Source organism: Tachysurus fulvidraco, chromosome 19 (assembly GCF_022655615.1).
Source record: "Tachysurus fulvidraco isolate hzauxx_2018 chromosome 19, HZAU_PFXX_2.0, whole genome shotgun sequence".
Lineage (NCBI taxonomy): Eukaryota > Metazoa > Chordata > Actinopteri > Siluriformes > Bagridae > Tachysurus > Tachysurus fulvidraco.
Window position 1 is genome coordinate 4,793,970 of NC_062536.1, and position 23,954 is coordinate 4,817,923.

The following is a 23,954-nucleotide window of genomic DNA, read 5'->3' on the forward strand; positions in this document are numbered from 1 at the left end:
TGTTATCAGATTATGTAGGAAACCCTTCCACAACCCCACTAAGGAATGTGTCCTAGTTTGCACAGGTTAGTTTTGAAAACACAAGATCAGCTATCAGAGTTGGTCTTACATTGAACGCAGGTATCTTTCGAAGTCCCTCGGTCTTCTAACATAGGATCCTCTTCAAGTTCTTCTACCTATTCTATTGTTTAAATTGTTTAGATGAAGGAGTCAGACTTGGACCTTTTTGTCTTTTCAGGACAGATAGATGTGTGTAATATATGTGAAGTAAAATAAAAGAAAATTACAATTACAATATTGTAAAAATTGTAATTACAAATAATATCTCCTTCAAATAATCAAACAGTATTAGAATAAGTCAAAAATAATTAAAATGAGATTATAACAAACCAAGAAACACTCTCCAAGTGTAAACCTGCGTTTGTTATATGATGCACACAGATTATAACATGCACTGATCTTGTCTACACTAGAATTCACACACAATGTAATTCAAGACAAGTTTTTGTACATTTTTAAGCCTTTCACCAATACGCCATTCTTACTGACTTTAAAAACAACATTCCTTTCCATTCCTCTGTCAAAGTCAGTGACCCTGTGTTCAGCGACAAGTCCATTACTTACTAAAGGCCCCATTCTTACAGCAACCTTCAGGTTTCACAGTTGGTATTAACTTTTCTTTTAGTGAAGTGCTGTATTTAGACACCACAACAGAAGACAAACATGTCAAACATGTCCTCTGTTATGGTCTCCAAATAATTCAGTTTTGGACTCATTTGTCCAAACCACATTATTCCAGAAGTCTTAGTCTTTGCCTCTGTGTTCTTCAGTCTTGCAATTCATGCACTTTTTTGGAGACTTCTTTAAGCATCTTTACAGTCTGCTCTCTGGGTGAATTTGCTTGAATGTCCTGACCTGGCCCTTTCCCCTTTCCAGGCTCATAAGCATCGACAATCATCTTTCAGAAGGCCTCAGAGAGCTCTTTGGATCTCGCCATGGCAATACCTCTGAACAAGTAAACAGCAAACCAAATCTGAGGTTTCTTAGCCTTCTTAGAAATGCTCTGTAACACTGTTCTAATAAGTTGCACCTAATGTCATACACTGGTAGGTAATTTTATCCAATTTAAGTACAAATAATTGTAAATCCTTTCTTTTTCCTAACAAGAAATTAGATTGATTGATTAGATGATTTTTTTTTTTTTTACAGATCATTCACTTGATTTTGGTTTTATTTGTTTTAGTTTAGTTTAGTTATATTACCTGAATCTTCCAATATTGTTAAAATGAAGATAAAATATGTTGTTAAAAATTCCACAGGCTTTATATACACAGGGTGTGTTTATATATGTTTAAAACATCTCTGCATGCCGTAACATTACAGTTTAACTTCACTGGATCTGTGTGTTACATGCCCTCTTCTGTGTTGTGAAAGTGAAAGATCTCTCGTGTTTGTTGGTTTTGAGCGCACATACTTTTTGTTGTCTAGCAGTGTTACATTCTCTTTATTCATCTTCTGAGATGTTGTTGTGTTAGTTTTTTGTTATCTCACCAGGAAGCTGTTAGTAGTTTACAGTAAGTAGAGCTCTAGGCTCCTCCTCCTCCAGTCCATATTTAATATCCAGCTGTATGTGAAACTATTTGCTTTTTGGACTAAAAACGCTTCAGCCTTCAGTCTGAGTCTGACTTGGTACTTTTCCACAAGAACAGCTGCAGAAACATGGCGAAAATCAATTCGTGTTTCAAGAAGACCTTTATCTTCTTTAATGCCCTTTTTGCGGTATGTTTAATGATTTATGTGATGATTCTTCTCATTTACATGTCACTTGTGAGATTCGGTTTGGAATCAAAAACTTTTAGATTGTTTCTGATGGGCTTTGGTGCTTCATGTTTTATTTATTTGTCGCATTCTATTTACTTTTAGATCTTTGGAGTTATTATTTTTGGCATTGCTCTGTTTGGGCAGCAATATGCTGAGGAGGTGAGTACAACTTCACATTGATCCACTGCTCATTGTTCATAAAAAAGACTTCTTTTTCCTCGTGTACAGCATGAATAGTATTCAGTCCACAAGTTAACCTTTTTTTTTTGGATAGCTATACAAATAAATTGAACTGAATTGAATTGTAACTGCATGTAACTCAACAACTCATTTTGTACATTATGAACAAATGGCCTGTTTCTTATTATTTCCTATGATTTATTTATTTATTTATTTGTTTATTTGTTTGTTTGTTTGTTTATATGTACAGTTTTAATGTACGTTTTTATTAACAAGCATTCAAAACTAAGACATCTGTCATTGTTCATATAACATATATTGAACATATAAAATGTTCACAATGTAAAGGTAAATCTCCACTGAACATTTCTAATAGTAAAAACTGAACTGTAAGTAATCTTCGAATTTGGTGGAAAAAAATTCATTTGTAAAAATGTATATATATGGTAAAAAAAAAACACTGAAACACAATTTTACCAATGTAGAAATTAAATAATTTTTATCAAATTGTATAATGTTTTACTTCCCACCAGAGAAATTTCCTATAGAATTTTTACAAAATGAAGTGGTGGAAATCATCTGAACTTAGTCTGAACTGAATTTTATATATCAAATATATTTTATAACACTTTATGAAAATGAAAAAAATCAATGTAACACATATATAATATTAATATCAAACATATTTTATAACACTTTCAATTTTGACCATTTAAAAACTTACTCTGAAATTCTATCGTTTCATTTTCCCCATACGGTAAATTCATTTTCATTACTCAGCTAGTAAAAATGCAATTCTAGAATTTAAATCTGAAATGGGAATTCTTACAAGCAAAACCAGTTCTAGTGGAATTTCTAATAAAAAAAAAAATGAAAAGATGACTAGTTACAGATGACTTAGATGATGTGCTTTGAACAAATTTTCTAGTTATGTATATTCTTTAAAAAAAAACCCAACAACCTTGGATTTGTTCCAAAAATAAAAACCACACCTTTTCCCATCTTACCAAGTTTTCCCTGACATGTTTGTACTGTCAATGTTTAAGCTCTTGTTGTTGTTGTTTTTTAATTTAGGAGAACACCCTGACAGGAGTAATATTTTTGTATGTGATCGGCTCCGGGATATTCATCATCTCTGTCTTGGGGGTGTTTGGTGCATACAAAGAGAGCAAGTGCGCACTAATTATGGTGAGTGTGTTAGGCACTAATTAGGCAGAATGGAAAGCGAAAGTTTAGAAACCACAAGTGAACTTTGTTACAGTATTCATGCTCCACTGAGACTAGCTTACGACATCTAAAGTTATTTACAATAAAGTCATTGCCCCGGAGGCCACTGAAGGGAAGATTTTTTTTGTTTTGGGTGTATAACTATTTTATGTATAATATGAAATGACATCACATATAGAGCTGTTCATCTCTTTAGGATTTCACACTTCCAGTTTGCTCAGTGTTACAGCCTTTGTAGTGTTCGGTATCACAGAGCATTTCCGATACTTGAAGTAAAAACAAGAGCACTTTGTTCCAGCTGTAAAAAAAAAAAAAAATCACAGCCCACATAACCAAAACTATCATGAATAGCTTGTTATTAGTTTGACTGTTTGTCCTTAACTGTGTGATTGGTGTTAAATCGCAAAGCGTTCTACTGTATAAATTATCAAATAAACCAGATAGTCAAAGCTGACAAGAAATCTGAAACCACAACCACAAAAGAGTGCTTCAGAATTTGTACTAAAAGACCAACACAGTCTTGTCTGGTTGCCTTTTCCCTTTTTCTACTGGAATAAGTTTCTAACATCAGTTTCTCTCTTGCAGTTTTTTGTCATTATGTGCTTGATGACCGGTGGCATGTTGCGTGTTGCTGTTCCTATTGCAATTCATCATGCTGAGGTATTACAGCTTAACTAAAGGTTCATTTCTTTTTGCTGAGAAAAATGTTTACTTCACAGACACAGAGTAAGCGAATATGAATCCGGTTTACTTTAAATCTAATAGATATCTACTCTGTTTATTTTCTATGTGTAACTGTTCCCTGTTTTTTTTTCTTCCTCAGATCAATTCAGCTGTCCAAGAATACCTAAAAACAACATCGGCTATGAATAAAGACATGCAGCACGCATTAAACACCATGCAAGTGCATGTAAGTGAATTGTCCATCCATCCTTCTATCTATCCCTCCATCCATTCCTCCTTTCTTACACTATATCATTTTTTTTTCAGGATGTTTCATTTTACTTTGGTTCATAGAGTTATGACTTTACTGAAATATATTTCCTGTCCTGTTTTAATTAGTTCAAGTGCTGTGGACTCAGTAATGGATACCAGGACTGGCAGGATGATGTTCCTGAGTCATGTAACTGCGAGGGTTCCTATAGTCCTGACATGTGTAAGAGTGTTGTAACAAATGCGTACAAGGTACAGCTTCTATTCCTATTTCAGTCTTTGTTTTGTTTTGTTTTTTGTTCTATTTCACCATGTTATGCATATTAACCTTTACTGTTTGTTTTTTCAGAGCCTTTATTTAAGAAGGGAAAGTACAAGCCGAAGGGTGTGGTCAAAGGTGCGACTTGTTTTTCTCTTTAACCCATAACATATTGTTTATATGAATAAGTTCTAACTTTCTTTTGTCTCTCATGTGAATTTAGCCATGTGGGCCTGTGATTACTGAATATTTGAACAAACTCTTGAACGTCTCAATGGCCATTTTCTTCACCTTCGCAGCTGTGGCTGTAAGTACATCCTTTATCAATAACTTAAGGGAAAGCTAGGGGAGAAAAGCTGGAACATTTGTATTAGAATGTTGTTTTTTATGTGCTTTAATGGGCTGTTTAACTGTTAGTTATATAAAGATTATGACCCTAGTATATGACCATAGTATGTGACCCTTGGTTGGAGCTGTTGGGCTGTTGAACCCAGAGCTGTGTTGTAGTAGATTTCATCTAGATCTACAATAGAAAGTATGCCAGCTGTACTGAGCAAAAGGGAAAGTCCAGATTGCACAATTGGTGTAAAGTGTGAGAGGTTCATGTGATTTACTCATGAAGCAGATTCAAAAGAAATGCAACTGAATTCCAGGGACTTTCCAGGTTTACATAGGCATGTCTGCCTATCATGTCTTTGCTCCGGTTTCTTGTGTGCCGTCCTCATAACAAACAGTTGAACCCCTGACTATTACATGCCCAGTCACTGTAGCCATGACGGCCTCGTTGAAGTGAAACCCAAAATGCTTATTGTTTAACTCTAGAAGAATCCGGTACGTCTGAGGATCACGGTGTCTTCTTTTACTAGGTCGAAGTGAAAATACAATATTCACAACAGGCTTCTGTTCCTAACATAAAGGATGGAGAAATAAAATCTATGTTTGTAGTCGTGTTTGCATCGAATTTTATAATATATTACTGTACATGTACAGTTTTTTTTTTTTTTTTTTAAACAATGAGACAGATGATAATGAAGAAATGATCTGGACAAATGATCAACAAAACAACCATAATAAAAAATATAAATTTTTTTATACAAAAAATAAATACAAATAAAAAAGGAATATACAAAATACAAAAATACAAATACAAAAGTTTGGAAAAAATATATATTTATACATTTATAGTATTATAATGATAATAATATAGCTTCCCCCCCCCCCCCCCCCCCAAACACCTCTTCTCTCTCTGTGTAGATCCTGGGAGGTCTGATGTCTCTAATAATGATCATCAAGATCAGCGCTCCAACCATCAGTCAGATGCCAGCTATGGCTCTTTCATACCAGCCACCAAAATACTCCGAGGTGGTGAATTATTAACCGGTTGGGTTTGAAGTGTTTAGATGATTGAGTTTCATCTGACCCAAAATGGCCCAGGCTACTTTTGTGCATATTTTTAGCATTTCTTAGATGTCTAAATGACTGGAAGGAAAAAAAGAATCTTCCTTTATATATTTTACCAGATCTTTGTCTTTATGTCTTGGACAGCTTGCATTTTTATATAAACATGTATTATACGTATTGTATTGTGTTAGTAGTAATGGCTATAATGACTATATTTTTGATCAAATTTTCAATAAATGTTCCATAAACATCCCTAAGAGAAGTGATACAGAGTCCAATATTCGTATAAACTAAGTTTTACTGTTTGTTTATTCAATTCTAATTGTTTTCAGGTTTACGGTTGTTTTAATAAAAAAATTAAATAATAAAACTCTATTATGAGTGTAAACGTAATATGATGTTCTGTGTAATTCTTCCAGTGGGGGGAGCCAAAGAGCTGTCTAACGTTTAACACACATACACACACACTCACGCACGCACGCACACACACACACACACACACACACACACAATAAAATATCATAAGATGGTAAACAGATTTAGAGAAAAGGTTTCTTGTGACTATGTTTATACTATTTTATTTTACTTGTCTTTAATTATTATACTGTTTTGATGCCAGTAAGAATTCTGGCAGGGCAAGTAAAAAACTGAACCTGCAGATTTCCTCCAGATCTGCTCCAGCAGACATAATATCTAACGTCTGTCTATACCAGAAATAAACTGCTGGCATATTTGTTTCACATCAATTTTGTCCAGTTTATCCTGGTAGGCATGGCACAGCAATACTGATCAGTCACACTCGTGTCATCGTTGTACTGAGCCGTGTTTTTAGACCTACATTGGGCCCAGAAAAAATATTTGCTGCTTTTTACATGTCCAGTGTGAACCAGGCCCTGAGACAGGTGGATGCATGAATTAACAAGAGAAGCATTAATTTAATATATGGATTTAATTAAGGTACTACATTTCAACAAAGGGTTGTAGGACTTTAGGTGTATGAGCTACAACAGTGCTCATCTATGCACTGTTGAATTTAAGGTGGATGCACTAAACTGAATGGCAGGTGGATGGACTTCAACAATGTGGGTGGATACGTAACAGTAAGCAGACACATTAAAACAGTAGGGAGCATTTAAAGTGGATGCGCTACAACAGAAGGGTGGATTTAATACCATAAATCCATGCACTGTACTGTAACAGTGGGTAGGATGGCTTTTATGTGGATACGCAACAACTGAAACCGATTTGAGATGGGTGCAAGGTGGATGCACTTCAACAGTGGGGTGGATTTAAGGTGGATGTGCTACAACAGTAAGGAGGATTTAACGTAAATGCACTACAAGAGTAGAAGACCACAACAGTTTCCAATCCGGTCAGCTGAGAACAGTCACAGTGGAATCCTTGGTGAAGACTGGAATTAAACCAAGTTTCTGCTGAGGTACTCGTTCTGTCCGCAGCACACGTTCATGAATCCCAAGCTCAGTACTCCAGACTTGTGGTGGTTGAACTGTATTGTACTGTATTACTATACTGTATTGTACCGTATGTGTAATGAATGGACGCATACAATATTTAAAGATATTAATATAACAAGAATAGATTTTTTTCTGCCACTTGGTCTGGGTTTCAGTGCTTTAAACACCTATAAGCACTGTTTATAGACATGACAGTAAACATTGATTTTTATTTTTATTTTTTTTAAGGGTTCAATCATCACTTGAACGTTCGCACAGAGTATTGTTGAGTATCTGGATGTTATTCCTGACCACATACATCCATTTACTGATAACCTGATTACTCACAGCCTGATAATGTCACACCAATGACAGTGAACAGTGAACTTCACCTTCATGTGGTGTTTAAAGCCTTGTCATGAACACACATGATTCCCTGGTGTGAGGAGAAAGCTTCCTACCCAGGAAGGTGTTCATTATGGTTAAATGTTTTATCCAAAGCTTTTTTTCTCCTTCGTCTTTCAAATAACAACCACTTAGGGACTGATTTTTTTTTTTTATAATTGTTCTATTACAAAAACAATGACAGAAGCAGTAAAATAAAAAATAATCTTCCAAAAGTTTGCTTTCACCCATAACTGTTATTCTTCACTTTACAATCATTTCATTATTATACACTACACCAACAGCCGCTTGCAAAAATGTTCAGACCCCAAAAATGATTTAAAGGCTAGATTTAAATAAAAAAAAAAAAATCCCTCACAAACTCACGACACTAAACACATTGTGTTGTCAGACCACTCAAAAATCTTTTCTCCTTTCGACATAATTCCATTCACTTTCAGGGAATACTCACATCTCGGGATCAATATACAACATAAATAAGGAACCAAGTTTCTGTTAGTTCGGGATAACCTTGGCAAATGGCATCAATTCAGAAAAAAAAAAAGAAACAATACAACATTAGAATAGTGTTACTTTTTGCTTATGATTTACATTATGATCAGATTATGGTGTTTAGACCAAAACACTCAAAAAGTTTAAACCGAAGTCATTAAAGATCGACCGTCATTGCTTTCAGAGAAAACAAATCCTGATGTTGCTCAAAGAAACTGAAGAAAATGAATTATTGCCCTTTTGGGGGGGGCCCTTTTGTAGTGGAAGTACTGAATACTTTTGCAAGTGCTGTATGAGTTCCCAACAAAGTTGTAAAAGCAGATAAAATATTAATATGATACATGTGTATTTTGTTTTGTTGTACATACAAGACCAAAAACAACTAGAAAGCAAGTTTAATAAAATGTCTGATTAGCCATGAGTTCAGGAAGTGAGGTCAGGGACAGAGAGGAAAAAATAGGCTAGGGACAGAAAGACGGAAGCTCAATAATTACCACAAGTACAGGGGAGTTCAGGATTCAGTGTGCATGTATAAGTTAAATAATGGGTACTAACTTCCTCAAAGCTTCTAACTAAAAGAAAATACTTTCATGGGAATCGACCTGACATGTACAACAGCAACATCAACAACACAAAAAAATAGCTTGGAAAATCAGATCTGAGTGCATGTTTCAAATATTCAGAAAAAGCGCGTGTATGAGAGAAAGAAAGAAAAAGAGAGAGAGAGAGAGAGAGAGAGAGAGAGAGAATCATAGTTTATAAGTAACTGTTGAGATCCATTAGATGCTGTATTAATTTTGAACTAAACAGCAAAAAGAAATCACTGCTGCACCCAAGTAGCAGAGATAGTGTAAGAGAGAGAGGGGGGAAGGGGGGGGGGGGGTTGGAGTCCTAGCCTGATGAACAGCACCCTCCAGCTGCAGCAGCAGCTTGTGGTTCATCATCGATGATCTGAACGCCTCTTCGTCCTGTGCTTGTGTGGCTCGTCCCATTCCCCTTAGTTCTCTCCTCCACCTGTGCGGTCTCCATCATTCCTGCACATCCCAGACAGACACGGTGCAGCACGTTAGAAAAGGCATTAGAGTGAAACTCTCACAAGTGTGAGACAATGTATGTGTAATCAATGCAAACTGTGGGGTCGATTCAATTCGACAATTAAAAGCAGTGTGTATAGTCTAATCCAGTCTACAATAGAAAGGCAATTCAGTGCACATAAACGAGCACGCACACATTTACTAGACTTGCAGGAGTTTCATAACCAAACCAAATATCTTTTGCAAATGATAATATGAAGAATTTACAAATAAATCCACTGCTTGCTACTGAACATAGATGTACTGAAATGTATACTGAACGTAGATGCACTGTAGAGTGAACTGAACTATACAGTATACTGAACATAGACGAACTATAGGTGTACTTAAGGTAGATGTACAGAGAAGTACAGTGGACATGTACTGTAGAGTGAAATGAACTATGCAGTATGCTAAACTTAGATGTACTGAAGAGTGTACTGAACATAGATGAACTATAGGTGTACTGAAGGTGGATGTACTGTAGAGTATACTGAAGGTGGATGTACTGTAGAGTATACTGAAGGTGGATGTACTGTAGAGTATACTGAAGGTGGATGTACTGTGGAGTATACTGAAGGTGGATGTACTGTAGAGTGAACTGAAGGTGGATGTACTGTAGAGTATACTGAAGGTGGATGTACTGTGGAGTATACTGAAGGTGGATGTACTAAAACATATACTGAAGGTGGATGTACTGTAGAATGAACTGAAGGTGGATGTACTGTAGGGTATACTGAAGGTGGATGTACTGAAACATATACTGAAGGTGGATGTACTGTAGAGTATACTGAAGGTAGATGTACTGTAGAGTATACTGAAGGTGGATGTACTGTAGAATGAACTGAAGGTGGATGTACTGTAGAGTATACTGAAGGTGGATATACTGTAGAGTATACTGAAGGTGGATGTACTGAAACATATACTGAAGGTGGATGAACTGTAGAGTATACTGAAGGTGGATGTACTGTAGAGTATACTGAAGGTGGATGTACTGTAGAGTATACTGAAGGTGGATGTACTGTAGAGTATACTGAAGGTGTATGTACTGTAGAGTGAACTGAAGGTGGATGTACTGTAGAGTGAACTGAAGGTGGATGTACTGTAGAGTATACTGAAGGTGGATGTACTGTAGAGTGAACTGAAGGTGGATGTACTGTAGAGTATACTGAAGGTGGATGTACTGTAGAGTATACTGAAGGTAGATGTACTGTAGAGTATACTGAAGGTAGATGTACTGTAGAGTATACTGAAGGTGTATGTACTGTAGAGTATACTGAAGGTGTATGTACTGTAGAGTATACTGAAGGTGGATGTACTGTAGAGTATACTGAAGGTGGATGTACTGTAGAGTATACTGAAGGTGGATGAACTGTAGAGTATACTGAAGGTGGATGTACTGTAGAGTGAACTGAAGGTAGATGTACTGTAGAGTATACTGAAGGTGGATGTACTGAAACATATACTGAAGGTGGATGTACTGAAACATATACTGAAGGTGGATGAACTGTAGAGTATACTGAAGGTGGATGTACTGTAGAGTATACTGAAGGTGTATGTACTGTAGAGTATACTGAAGGTGGATGTACTATAGATGTACTGAACACAGACGTACTGTAGATTGTGCTAAATGTAGATGTACTATACACATATACAGTCGCAATCAGAGATATAATCCCAAAGAGTTTTAAGGATTTATGAATAAAAATCTGTGCGTGATTCTGCTTTGGGTGACTTCTTTATGAGTTAAGTGATGCATAAAATCAACACAGAAAATGTATGATGTAGTATTTGTGTGGAACAATATATTTTGTAAAGATAGCCATGTCACAATTATTCAACCCCTATATAATATTATTTTTAAAGCTTTCTGACAGTTTTTATGGCCTGAAGTGGAGCTGAAACATCATTAAGCATTTGGGAACTCTATAACGATCCTTCATTTGCTTCAGCTGTGACGCATATATAAATCCCAACCATGAAGGTGTTCAAGGTGAATTGCAATCATGGGAAAGACAAAGGAGCTTCCACAAAAGCCGAGAGAGGAGATCATTTCATCACATCTGAAGGACCTTGGGTATAAGAAGATTTCCAAAATATTTAACATTCCAAGAGACACCATTGGGAGCATTATAAGGAAGTTTAAAACTTATGGAACAGCTGCAAACCTTCCTGGTCGTGGAAGAAAGCCCACAATTTCATCAATGGTCCTTAGCAACTTAGTCAGGACAGCTAAGAAAAACCCCTGTGTGACTGCAAGAAAGCTACAGGATGACCTGGTGAGAGCTGGTACAAGTGCTTTAGTGGCAACTATAAGACATGCACTGAATAATCAGGGACTTCATGGCCAGACCCCAAGACGCACTCAACTCTTGACCTCAAGGAACATCAGGAGTCGACTAGAATATGCCAGGAGGAATTTGGAGAAAACTACAGAGTTCTGGGAGACAGTTCTATGGACTGATGAAACCAAACTGGAACTTTATGGACATATGGACCACCGGTACATCTGGTGTGCAAAAGGTCAGGCTTATGACCAAAAGAATACCATCCCTACGGTCAAGCACGGAGGTAGGTCAGTGATGATGTGGGGCAGGAACTGGCAATCTTGATCGTGTACCTGGCATCATGAATACCAAGTCATTTTATAGAAGAACGTGATGCCTTCTTTTGACAAATTAAACCTTGGTGAACATTGGATCTTCCAGCAAGACAATGATCCCAAGCACACCTCCAAATCAACTAATGCCTGGTTGGGGAAAAGATGCTGGAGCGTCCTGGAGTGGGCTTCTCAGTCACCAGATTTAAATCCAATTGAAAATCTTTGGTGGGATTTGAAGAAGGCAGTACGGAAGCCATCAAACATCACTGAGTTACAGACTTTTGCATGTGAAGAATGGGCAAAGATTCCAATCGAGAGGTGTTAAGAAGCTTGTCAGCACTTATCGAAACCGTTTGTTAGAAGTTATAAAAAATAAAGGACACTCAACAAGATACCGAAGCTGGGGGTTGAATAATCCTGCACATGCTCATGTGTTACAAGAGTTACAATTTTCATTTAAACTTCTGTTGTCAGACTAACTCGTATGTATCAATAAATATTTTTTGTTATTTCATGAGGGGTTTTTTTCATTGATTTTCATTATCTTTTATCAACATCACTATTGCCCCTTTTCCACCGAGGCAGTTTGAGTGCTGGTTCGGAGCCAGAGCCTAATTTAGAACCAGTTCTTTCTGTTTCGACAGCCAAAGCACCGGCTCTGAACCAGGATAAGTGGTTCTTAAGTAGCACCAAAACGTTGCTGGTCTAAACTTAAGAACCGCTTTTGTCAGGAGCTGGGGGCGGGGCTGGGGGCAGGGTTACTGTTAGGGCATTTGATAATGTACCTTAAGTATACCAATGTTTAATACACTTTTACTTTACCGCAATATGATCAATTATCAGCACACATGATAGTAGGTAGCTACATGCTAAGGCTAACGTTTTTTCTGTGTTACTGATAAAATAACGTTATGTACTTTCTCGATTACTACATCTGTTTATACAGATTACACGGAGCTGCACGTACACATTTTATTCGCCGCGTTTGGGTGTTAATGTAGGTTCGCAAAGCCATGAGCATTAACAGTAAAGCAACATCCGCCATTGTTGATGTGCTTGCCGCTGCTGCGCTAACGTTGCTTTGTAACGTGACACGTATACAGTGACGTCACACTCGGCTCTGTGACGGCTCTCTAGCCGGTGGAAAGGCAAACCGGTTCTTAGAAGGTTCGCCAGTGGAACCAACTTTGAACCAGCACCGGTTCTTTTCGGTGGAAAAGGGGCATCTAATGTCTTTTGCGGTGAGGGGGATGAATATTTCTGATTGCAACTGTAGATTATAGAATTGGTTAAAAACAAATGATTATGAATAAAAAGTTCCTTTTCTAGAGAGGAGAGTGCAGGCTTAATTTACCTTTAAAATTTTCACACAGTACAAAGAAAACTTTATGTCAAACTGCCTGATAAATCCTGCAGTCTTGCTGAATGTCTCAAATGGACTGGGATGATACACTGCATCAGCCTGAACACTTACTTTTACACAGGTCAAGGAACAGCTCTTCAATTCCTTTATTTAGTTTAGCTGATGTGTGATAGTTTTTCGCCCCGACTGACTCTGCGTACCTGTGAAAGAGACAGGTAAAGAGCAGACAAATAAAAAAATCATTCATCAGCTTTGATTGAGATTCACAAGAGCACTAAGACCACATGAGAATTAAAGTGTGTGTAGCGGTTTTCTTAATCAGGTTAAATTTGGACTCTAATATAGACAACAGAAAGCATGTACATACGCCTCAGCATCTTCCACTGAAACATGTCTCTCTTTTTCCAGATCAATTTTATTACCTAGGAGGAAAAAACAAGAAAATCATCAAGATAAATAAAAATTAACAAATTTAAATATTTTAATATATTTTAACACATTTCGTTCAGATTACACAACATGCAGTTTTTAAATGAAGGTTTATTATTATTAATGGAAAACAAAATCCAAACCTGTGTGAAAAAGTCTTTTCCCCCTAAACCTAATAACTGGTTGGGTCGCCCTGCAATCAAGCGTTTGTGATAACTTGCAATGAGTCTGTTGCAGCGCTGTGGAGGAATTTTGGTCCACTCATCTTTGCAGAATTGTTGTACTTCAGCCACACTGGATGGTTTTCGAGCATGAACCACCTTTTTAAGGTCATGCCACAGCATCTCAGTAGAATTCAGGTCAGGACTTTGACTCGGCCGATCCAAAGTCTCCATTTTGTTTTTCTTCAGCCATTCAGAGGTGGACCTGCTGGTGTGTTTTAGATCATTGTCCTGCTGCAGAAGTTTGCACCATCACTCTACAACAACACACTGTTGGTATGGTGTTCTTTGCAGTGTTACTTTTACACCAGATGTAATGGGACACACACTTCCCAAAAAGTTCAACTTTTGACTCATCAGTCCACAGAGTATTTTCTCAAAAGGCTTGAGGATCATCAAGATGTTTTCTGGCCTTTATATTCTTTATTCTCAGCAGCGGTTTTCATCTTGGAACCCATGAAGGCCATTTTTGCCCCGTCTCTTTAACTGAGGCCACTTGATTCTGCAGTTCTTTGAATGTTGTTGTGGGGTCTTTTGTGACATCTTGGATGAGTCGTCGCTGAGCTCTTGGGGTAATTCTGCTCGGTGAGACGCTCCTGAGAAGGTTCATCACTGTTCCATGTTTTCACCATTTGTGTATAACGGCTCTCACTGTGGTTCACTGGAGTCCCAAAGCTTTATAAATGGCTTAAAACCTTTTCCAGACTGATAGATCTCAATTACTTTCTCTCTCATATGTTCCTGCATTTCTCTGCATCTCTGCATGATGTGTAGCTTTTGATGATCTTTTGGTCTACTTCACTTTGTCAGTCAGGTCTTATGTACAGTAAGTGATTACATGATAGTGAACAGGTGTGGCAGTAATCAGGCCTGCGTGTGGCTAGAGAAATTACACTCAGGTGTGAAAATCTACATTTAAGTTAGGTTTTAACAGGGGGGGCAAACACTTTTTCACACAGGGCCATGTGGGTTTGGCTTTTGTTTTCTTTTAATTATAAAACCCTTCATTTAAAAAACTGCATGCTGTGTTCACTTCTGTTACCTTTGACTAATAACTTAAATTTCTTTGATGATCTGAAACATGTGTGTGTGACAAACGTGCAAAAAAATAAATAAAAATCAGTAAGGGGGCCAACACTTTTTCACACCACTGTAGATATTCTGCTGTGTGACTAGACACAGTAATACGACTTACACATTATTTACAGCAACTTTACTAATTTTCATCTAATGAAAAGTTCTAACTTTTAATCTAATTTCCCAAAATGCCGATCACACACAAAGACAGACCTGTCCTGAGAAACCCATCTCTACAGGTTAATTAAATAAATAAACAAACAAACAAACAAACAAATAAGTAAATATCAGGCTTTCAACCCTTTGACAATAAATTTATTTTGGATTTTACCATTCTGGGTAAGTTTGTATTAGACCAGTAGGATATTGAGTGAGGACGTGTCTCAACACGGCACATTTTCAATAAAATGAAAGCAGTGTCCCAAATGCCACACTGTACACAATACACTATCTAGCGTATTAGTTTCAGAAGGTATCGTCTCTAATGGAATGCTAAACAGAAGCATGTATATTCCAATCGATAGAGAACGAAATGTAACAAATGAAACAGGAATTTTTTTTAAAACATTGAAAATCACACAATGTGAGCTAATTTAGAAGACGTGTAAGACGTCTTGTCCACCGGAGTGCCTTCGGCCATCCCGATATATGTATATTTTTTCATGATACAGAATCAGCACCTGTTGGTGCCGCCCCTTTTCCGCTATGTACGCAAAGCTGAGAGTTTTGAGTGCACAAAAGTGTCCAAAGTTCCACACTGGGTTTATTTGGATGAATACTTATTATAACTCCAGCGGGCATCATAAATGTTCTTGAAGTGTGTGTCGTCTTGTCATTATTGTAGTTTTCAGTGTGGACACACGACACAATGGCGAATCGGGATGCACCCAATTGTGTAAATGTGGAACTTCATGACGATGTGAGGAAAGGTTGCATGTTTGAGAGTTAAAAGAGAAGTGTGGTTTTATTTTTGTGGCCTAGATAAAGAAGAAGGAGTGTGAAGTGATTATTACATTACTTTATGCGGTCTGTTGTAACCGTTGTTTAATCCGAGAGCCTGGGATGGAACGAGATCGGCATATCGTATCCTTACGGCCCTTGCTGGCTTCAGGTTTGTGGAGATCATGTGTGGTAAAGAACATCTCCATAAAGATGGCTAAAACCTTCCTAGATAAATGTACCAGCAAACTGTTTAACCAACAGGCCTCTGTGTTTCTCTTAAGACGTGAAGCCACGAATCCACCTCACCTTCACTAAACATAGGACATGTGTGCTGTGGGAGTGTCACTCTTACTCATTTGTGCATCTTTTGCACATCTGAAGGATTAAAAGTTGACAAATGAGAGCTAAAGCATCTTTCTGTCAGAACAGCCGAACAGTGCGGTGTTTAGGACCCCGAGTTCCGTTTCTCTTTTAAACTCCCTGCAGTCGTCGTAACTGTAGTCATGATCCATGTGTCAAATTAAAACCCCACACTGTATGCAAAAACATTTACTAATCTGGAAACTCCAGACTACTTGCTACTCATAACAGACCAAGCGTGTGAGTTCCGTCGATTAAGTTGGACACGCAACGTTAGGGGGTACGACCTCACGTGCACAATCGTGTTCGTTTCTGAGGAAGTGCACAAGTGACACAACACCCGACCACAGGATGCACACACACCGAGACCAACAGCAGGGAGAATAAATCAGTCTGGTGATCACAGTGTTCGCTTGCTTTTGCGTTCATTTCTGAGATCGTGAAAAAAAATCGTGAAATCCTGGAGGGATTGATTTAAACGCCACGAGTGCTTTTTCATCAGACAAAAGTTGTTGTCCCCCCCCCATAAGTCTACTGCTTACATTAACAGACGTAAGGAAAGGTGTGAACGGTTTCTTTTACAGATTTTAAAAGCGTTACTTGACTTGTTTGAGAAAGTGGATGCGAATGTGGACCACTTGAATGATTTTCGAAGGCGACCGCAAGTAACAAGGCGGAAATAAATCATTTACATGGTGGAGCCCTGGGGGATTAAACCTCTGGAGATGTGTGTGAACGTTTGTGCTGGAGATGATGATTCGGTGGAGTGAGATGGATTGTGGGAAAAGCCTGTGAGGGTTTTCTCAGTCACATGAGAGTGAGTAGCGTGACATCACGTGACGGTGCGCGGCTGCGTTCACGTACGTCTTCGACATTCAGCACAATGCAGTAAGTTTCCCCGGCCGCCGCAGCATAAATGGCTGCCCACTCCCCCGGGTGTGTGTTCACGGTGTGTGTGTGTGTTCACTGCTATGCATGTGCACTTTGGATGGGTCAAATGCAGAGAACGAATTCTGAGTCTGGGTCACCGTACTTAGCCGTATGTCACTTTCACTTTAAAGCCGACTGAATAAGAGATGACGCAGTAGAGACGACTTCACTTACCTACTATACATAAACAGATATCGTTTCCCAGCATTTTCCTTAATTCTTTCACCCAGTTTTTGACCTGAAAATGATAAGAAAGAAAGAAAAACAACAGTCACGTACGCTGTAATGAAAAGACGACACTGACAGGAAATATTCATTGTTTGTTTTTTATTATTTCGTCGAGGATAAAAGTTCAATTTGAGACTTTTTAACTCTATTCGTCTACTATACACCTATATACACTATACTAACAGCACAAACTCTGTGTGCGTTCACATGAGTACATTTACAGCATTTGGCAGACGCCCTTATCCAGAGCGACGTACGAGTGCTTAAATCTCTAACATTGAATACATTAATGTTGGCTCACTAGGTTACATACTTAAGATACCATGAGTTTAAAACACTGTCCAGAGTTACAATGAAAAAGTGTCAAAGGTTTTTTTTTTGTTTTTTTTTTTAATGCAAAAGATAGGGAAAGAAGTGCTAGTTGAAGTGTTTCCTGAATAAGTAGGTCTTCGACCGCCGCTTGAAAAGTAAGGAGTAATGTTTGCATTTGTAATCATTCATTTGTTAGAATGAGGAAAACACTGGAAGTGTGAAGTCCCAGGATGCATCAACACTAGGAGTTTACACAGCTTTGGTTCTTTGTTATTGTTGCAACTAAAAAAACAGGATTTTTTTCTCTTGAACTGGTGGATGACAAGGACATGGGTATTCTTTTAAACTCCTAGCAGTGAGGTGTATTGACTTTCTCCAAGAGCTGTACTTATGTCCACACATGTGCTGTGACGAAAATTTGCTCTCTACTAACAATAGTAAAGGTTTGTCGATCGGTTCGATTCTTTTTTTACTCGGTAGCAGTGATGAACACGACACTGCTGAATTTTCTGGAAATACACATTAAACTTTATCACATCTTTGTCTATAAAGTCAAGTCTCAGTCTTGAAGTCGATCCCTTTGTACAATGGATTCACTGAGAGAAGCGTTAGGAGTTGATTAACACACTCTGAAATGTACGGTAGTCCTTAACTCAGGAAATGATTGTCGATATCGACTAAGTGAAATTTTGGACACGATATGACCGAAGGTTCTGCTTATTTTTGCTCGGCTGGCAGAAAAGCATCTAAAGTGAACATCCATTCATTCATTCATTCATTCATTCATTCATTCATTCAATTTCTACCGCTTATCCGAACTTCTCGGGTCACGGGGAGCCTGTGCCTATCTCAGGCGTCATCGGGCATCGAGGCAGGATACACCCTGGACGGAGTGCCAAACCATCACAGGACACACACACACACACTCTCATTCACTCACACACACACTACGGACAATTTTCCAAAGATGCCAATCAACCTACCATGCATGTCTTTGGACCGGGGGAGGAAACCGGAGTACCCAGAGGAAACCTCCGAGGCACGGGGAGAACATGCAAACTCCACACACACAAGGCGGAGGCGGGAATGAAACCCCCAACCCTGGAGGTGTGAGGCGAACATGCTAACCACTAAGCCACCGTGCCCCCAGAAGTGAACACATTCAGTAAAATATTTTCCAGTCATTTTCCTAATTCATTTATATATATATATTTTTTCAAATAGCCTTTAGGAATGCCTTTGACAAATGAAACGTACTGAAATCCTTCTCGTGGCTGAATCGGAGAGCTGACGAGACGGACGCATGGCAAACACACCACACACAATATTTTCGCAAACGTTTTAACAAATTCGACAAAGGCTGGATGTGACATGGACCAGGTGAGAAGGCATAAGTGATGTGGTGCTGGAACACGACACACCACCCTGAGTGAGGAGACTTCGGGGACACACTGTAGACCCTGTAGACGCCACGCACATCAGCTAACTGGCTTTGGATTCACAGATTACTGTTTAAGGTGCTTCTGCTGTCCCGTCCTCCTCCACCCTCTTCTCCTTCCAGCTCTTTAGCGCTCATATAATCAGACCGAAGAACTTTTCAGACTCCTAAAAACTTTGCTAATGACGTCAAGAGCACCGCCATATTAACCGTTTTGAACTAAGAAATGGAGTGAAGGAGTCTCGGTGTGGTTACAGAACGTAGAGTTGCATCCGACCAAACGGATTAATGACCCGGAACTCGTTACGCATAAGGACATCGGTCCGCCGTGGTGATGAAGGAGTCTGATCAGTGAACATGTCAAAAAGACAGAGAGAAGCTCACCTTCTGGAAGGAGTCTTCATCGGTGACGTCGTAGACTAAAATGGCTCCGTTGGAGTCTCTGTAGTAGATGGGGCCGAGAGCGTGGAAGCGTTCCTGTCCGGCTGTGTCCTGCAAGTTTCAAGCAAAGGGTCAATTAAAGCTTAAAGTGTCCTGTGACAACTGTGGAGAGGTGAGGAACGACGACTGATGGGACATTTTCTTTTTCTTTCCTTTTTTTTAAACCGAAAGCCTTATTAGGAAAAGCAAAGGGTGATAAATCATCAGAACAAATCTTATTAAAATGAAACCAAATTAATACGAAAACTGCAAAATAGCAGGAATTTAAACGTGTACATTTCCTTCGTGCGTATTAGACACAGACTTACCCAGATGGCCAGATTAACTCTCTTTCCTGTGATGTTCAGCTTCTTTGTAAGAAACGAAGCCTAAACACAGAAACAAGAAAGATACAAGGTCTCATGTGAACAACATGAACAACATTACTATTCAGTATCTGTGTATTAAAGCAAATGAAATAGTTCTATAGGTTTAACAGTAGGTTATAATAGGTGACACTAACTGGATCTACCGTCTAACAAGCTGTCCATAACATCACCTCGGTCATTAATAATAACGACAGAGCTTACAAATAACAAACAGAAGGCAACCCATATGATATAATTTATTAAACAACCAATCAAATGAAACTGGTTCATAAATAGAGGACTGTGCTTTAGGCTGCAGCTTGCTGTTGAACTCGGCACGGATCTGACGACAGACCTGTCTGCTATACGTTAATGCTCTGGTTCTAATTTCATGCCCACGTCTATAGTAACAGCTCGACCTACCATCCAAGCCTAAATCCGTTAATCGCTGATGTAGACTGTGTGTTTGTGATCGGATCCCATCGCTTTGTAAAACTTGTATAAAGTTTTCAACCAGGGGAATGTGTTCAGGACAAAGGACTTTGCACTTTCTGGCTTTTCGGTAACATGACAAGCTGTTCCTTCCTGCCTTTCTTATTTATTAACTTAAAACGGGGCTAGAGAGAGGTGAACTGTTCATAAAGGTCACAAGTGTTTTCGCTGAATGAATCGTTGCATTCACTAACAAAAAAGAAATAAATAAAATGTATGGAATACAAGAGCGTTCCATTGTGTGTTAAGCTGTGGGACTTTGTTCAAATGCTAAAGAACACTTGGATATTCACCAGTTTGTGACCAGTAGAGGCCTGGAGCTAATATGTCCATTATTCTGTTAAAGCAAAATGCCGCACAACATGTCCAAGTCTCTGGTTAAATGTATGTCATTTTTTCAAAGGGTTAGAAAATATTAATAGAGTTAGTAACCAACGCATTGATAAACTGACCGATTTCCACTGTAAAAGCAGTCAAACAATTATTACTGAGCATCAAGAGATTGACAGACTGACAGAGATTGACAGACTGAAGGTTTTAGCAAAGTTTCAGTGCTGTCATTGTGTTCGAGACAGCCGAGACATCAAGGCGCACTGCCAAATGGCGTAACTGGGCACAGCAGGTGATAAAGAGGTACAATGACTATAGAAAGGTACAAAGTCCAGTGGAAGGTGCTGGAAGGTGCTGATGCCACCGCTGCACATCAGACTGAGCTTTATGGAAACAAGCCAGAAAGGAGGAGTCGGTAGCCTCCACGTACATTTGAGCCGCTTTTGCAAGTCGTCTGAGGCAAGTGTCAAACCAGAGGTCCTTGACAGACCACAGCTAAATATGCACAATGAGGACCAAAGACAAAGACGACCAGGAAGGAGAAGCAGAAGCTTCGGGGCTTAAGATGAAAACTATGTGGCGCCGAAGAACTACAGCACGCGGAGTTGCTGGATGTCTCTCCGAGTCAATGTCCTCGATGCACGTCTTGACACATTAAAGCATGTGAGCATACTCAAAGGAGCAAGACAAGCACTTCCACTACGATATACTGGAGTTAACGAGATGATGGGAGATGACCACAAAAAAAAAAAAACCGACTAGCTTCTAAATCTTTTGTGGGTCATTTTTGTGTAACTTTACTATGAATACATATTGATTACGATTCACACCCCTTCACCTTATAATAAACAGGTATTAACAGACATCAACAGACACCTTGTATCTGAGACCTGTACAGGATTCACTTCTTCACTATGTTGCAGTTCATGTGCATCCTCGTTCCCATGGTTACTTATAAGATAAAAAATAAAAAGTCCTGAACAAATCATAATCTATAAATGAGCGACACTGTTTTCCCATGAAAAACTATTTTATCTGAAAAATAAAAAAGCTACAGTCACGATTGATGTTAGTGTTCAGAAATGTTGCTCAGTGGGTAATAATAACAATAATAATAATAATAATAATAATAATAATAATAATAATAATAAGTATAATAAAAGTACTAAATCGATTCTTCTGTTTAAAACTGTTCGGATCTCTATTGTCTACAGTGTATCGAGTTCAGTACCAGCACTGAGGTTATCGGATATAGTTTACTGTAGAAACATTAACATTGAAACAAATCTACAGGAAACACTGTGTGTGTGTGTGTGTGTGTGTGTGTGTGTGTGTGTGTGTGTGTGTGTGTGTGTGTGTGTGTGTGTGTGAGATTTGTGTGTGCGTGTATGTGTGTGATTTGTGTGTGTGATTTGTGGGTGTGTGTGTGAGTGTGTACCAGGCAAGTTCCTCATATATACAGATATACAGCTAGATACAAATGGCCTGTAATTATGAAGCGCTGCTTTTTTTTATATTTCCCTCACTACAATATCCCCCATATTATTTCCACCCATAAAGGCCTTGTGTTCTTCTTGTACATAAGAAAACTTTGATTATTTAAACGAGCAGGGTGTTGTGTGTCAATCCCAGGCCAGTTAGCTAGACATAAACAACAGCTACGCCTGACCGTGAGCACTAGCACACTAGCACACTAACACACTAGCAGTGAGTATGAACACACAGGTGTCTGTAATACACACTAACACACTATGCAGTAAGCTAGTGCTCTGCCTCAGTCTGAACCACAGCTAACAGCTTTACCTGGAGCGTCGTGATGTGTTTGTCGTTGAACTTGTTTTCACAATAGCGGAGGACCAGAGAGGTCTTTCCCACGCAGCCTTCCCCTAACAACACCACCTTGAAAGAGTATGTTCTGTGAGCAGTACTGTGAGCCGCCATGGTGGAGAGGAGGAGGAGGTCTCCTTCTTCAACTTTAGCAAAGAAAGTAAAACCGAACGCGCGTCTCCTGGAGCCTTACATTAGATATCTACATTCGGGTGGTGTAAAATTGTAAATTGGGGAAGGGTGACGGAGTTAAACTCCCCTGCTGAGAGAGAATCAAAAAAGAAGTAGAGAAAATATTATTTCCGCCTCTGTGTGTCCGCTGATCCAGTCTAATGGCGTCCTCTGCTACGTCACGTTCCGAATCATATGACAAACAGGGAGCTGCTAACGCTGCTAATGCTAACGCTGCTAATGCTAACGCTGCTAATGCTAACGCTGCTAATGCTAACGCTGCTAATGCTAACGCTGCTAATGCTAACGCTGCTAATGCTAACGCTGCTAATGCTAACGCTGCTAATGCTAACGCTGCTAATGCTAACGCTGCTAATGCTAACGCTGCTAATGCTAACGCTGCTAATGCTAACGCTGCTAATGCTAACGCTGCTAATGCTAACGCTGCTAATGCTAACGTTTAGCTGCTAACGTTTAGCTGCTAACGCTAATGTTCGCTGCTAACGCTTAGCTGCTAATGCTTAGCTGTTAACGCTTAGCTGCTAACGCTCAGTCCGCGTGACGTCAGCCTTCACCTCATGTTTTATCTGTCAATAAAACTGGGATTATTTACATAATCTAACTTTATAACTGTAATGACTTTGTGTTATTGTTTATAGTGTTATATGGAAACCTTATCAGTGTTTTGTCTTTCCCTGTTTTATTCCTCTTAAACCACAGCGACTTTTTTTTTAAAATTTCAGTGAAAAGTAATTGTGTGCTTTAAAGTCTGTGGGAAATGAATAGTCTGTATTATCTTGTATAGTATTGTGTTATTTATTTCTGTACTTTTGAGCGTCACAAACAGCTGGAACCGAATTCCTTGTGTGTGTCAACACACTTGGCCATTAAACCTGATTCTGATTCTGAAATGCAAAAGCAAGACTTAGCAAGGCTGAATGTCTGTTGTGATGATGTCACAATAAATATCTGCTGTAATTTTGAAAAAATTCAAGCTACTTGGATTATCACAGCATTTGTTTGATCGCAAAAGTCACAGAATCTTGGAGGGGCTGAATATAGAACTGTATAATACTTATAGGTCATGATGTAGAAATGAGTGAGTAGTTTAGGTTCTTTGCTTGGTAGCTAGTTGAAGAACGGTCAGCTGCAGAAAAACACCGTAAGTCCATATTTACGAGAGCCGAGCATTACGGTGA

The 23,954-nt window shown here is 38.7% G+C and overlaps 2 protein-coding genes across 2 annotated transcripts; one reads left to right on the forward strand and one right to left on the reverse strand.

Annotated features, from left to right (window-relative positions):
* Window positions 1-1,508: 1,508 nt before the first annotated feature.
* Window positions 1,509-6,214, forward strand: LOC113645588 (tetraspanin-8-like). Its single transcript, XM_027151288.2, has 9 exons — window positions 1,509-1,779; window positions 1,924-1,980; window positions 3,076-3,189; window positions 3,814-3,888; window positions 4,052-4,138; window positions 4,291-4,413; window positions 4,511-4,558; window positions 4,644-4,727; window positions 5,675-6,214. Exons 1-9 carry the CDS (start codon window positions 1,720-1,722, stop codon window positions 5,795-5,797), a joined length of 771 nt encoding a protein of 256 aa, XP_027007089.1. The 5' UTR covers window positions 1,509-1,719; the 3' UTR covers window positions 5,798-6,214.
* Window positions 6,215-7,818: 1,604 nt separating this feature from the next.
* Window positions 7,819-22,948, reverse strand: rab21 (RAB21, member RAS oncogene family). Its single transcript, XM_027151289.2, has 7 exons — window positions 22,561-22,948; window positions 19,897-19,956; window positions 19,532-19,639; window positions 17,344-17,407; window positions 13,578-13,632; window positions 13,322-13,410; window positions 7,819-9,206 (listed from the first exon to the last, which is right to left on the reverse strand). Exons 1-7 carry the CDS (start codon window positions 22,696-22,698, stop codon window positions 9,064-9,066), a joined length of 657 nt encoding a protein of 218 aa, XP_027007090.1. The 5' UTR covers window positions 22,699-22,948; the 3' UTR covers window positions 7,819-9,063.
* Window positions 22,949-23,954: the final 1,006 nt, after the last annotated feature.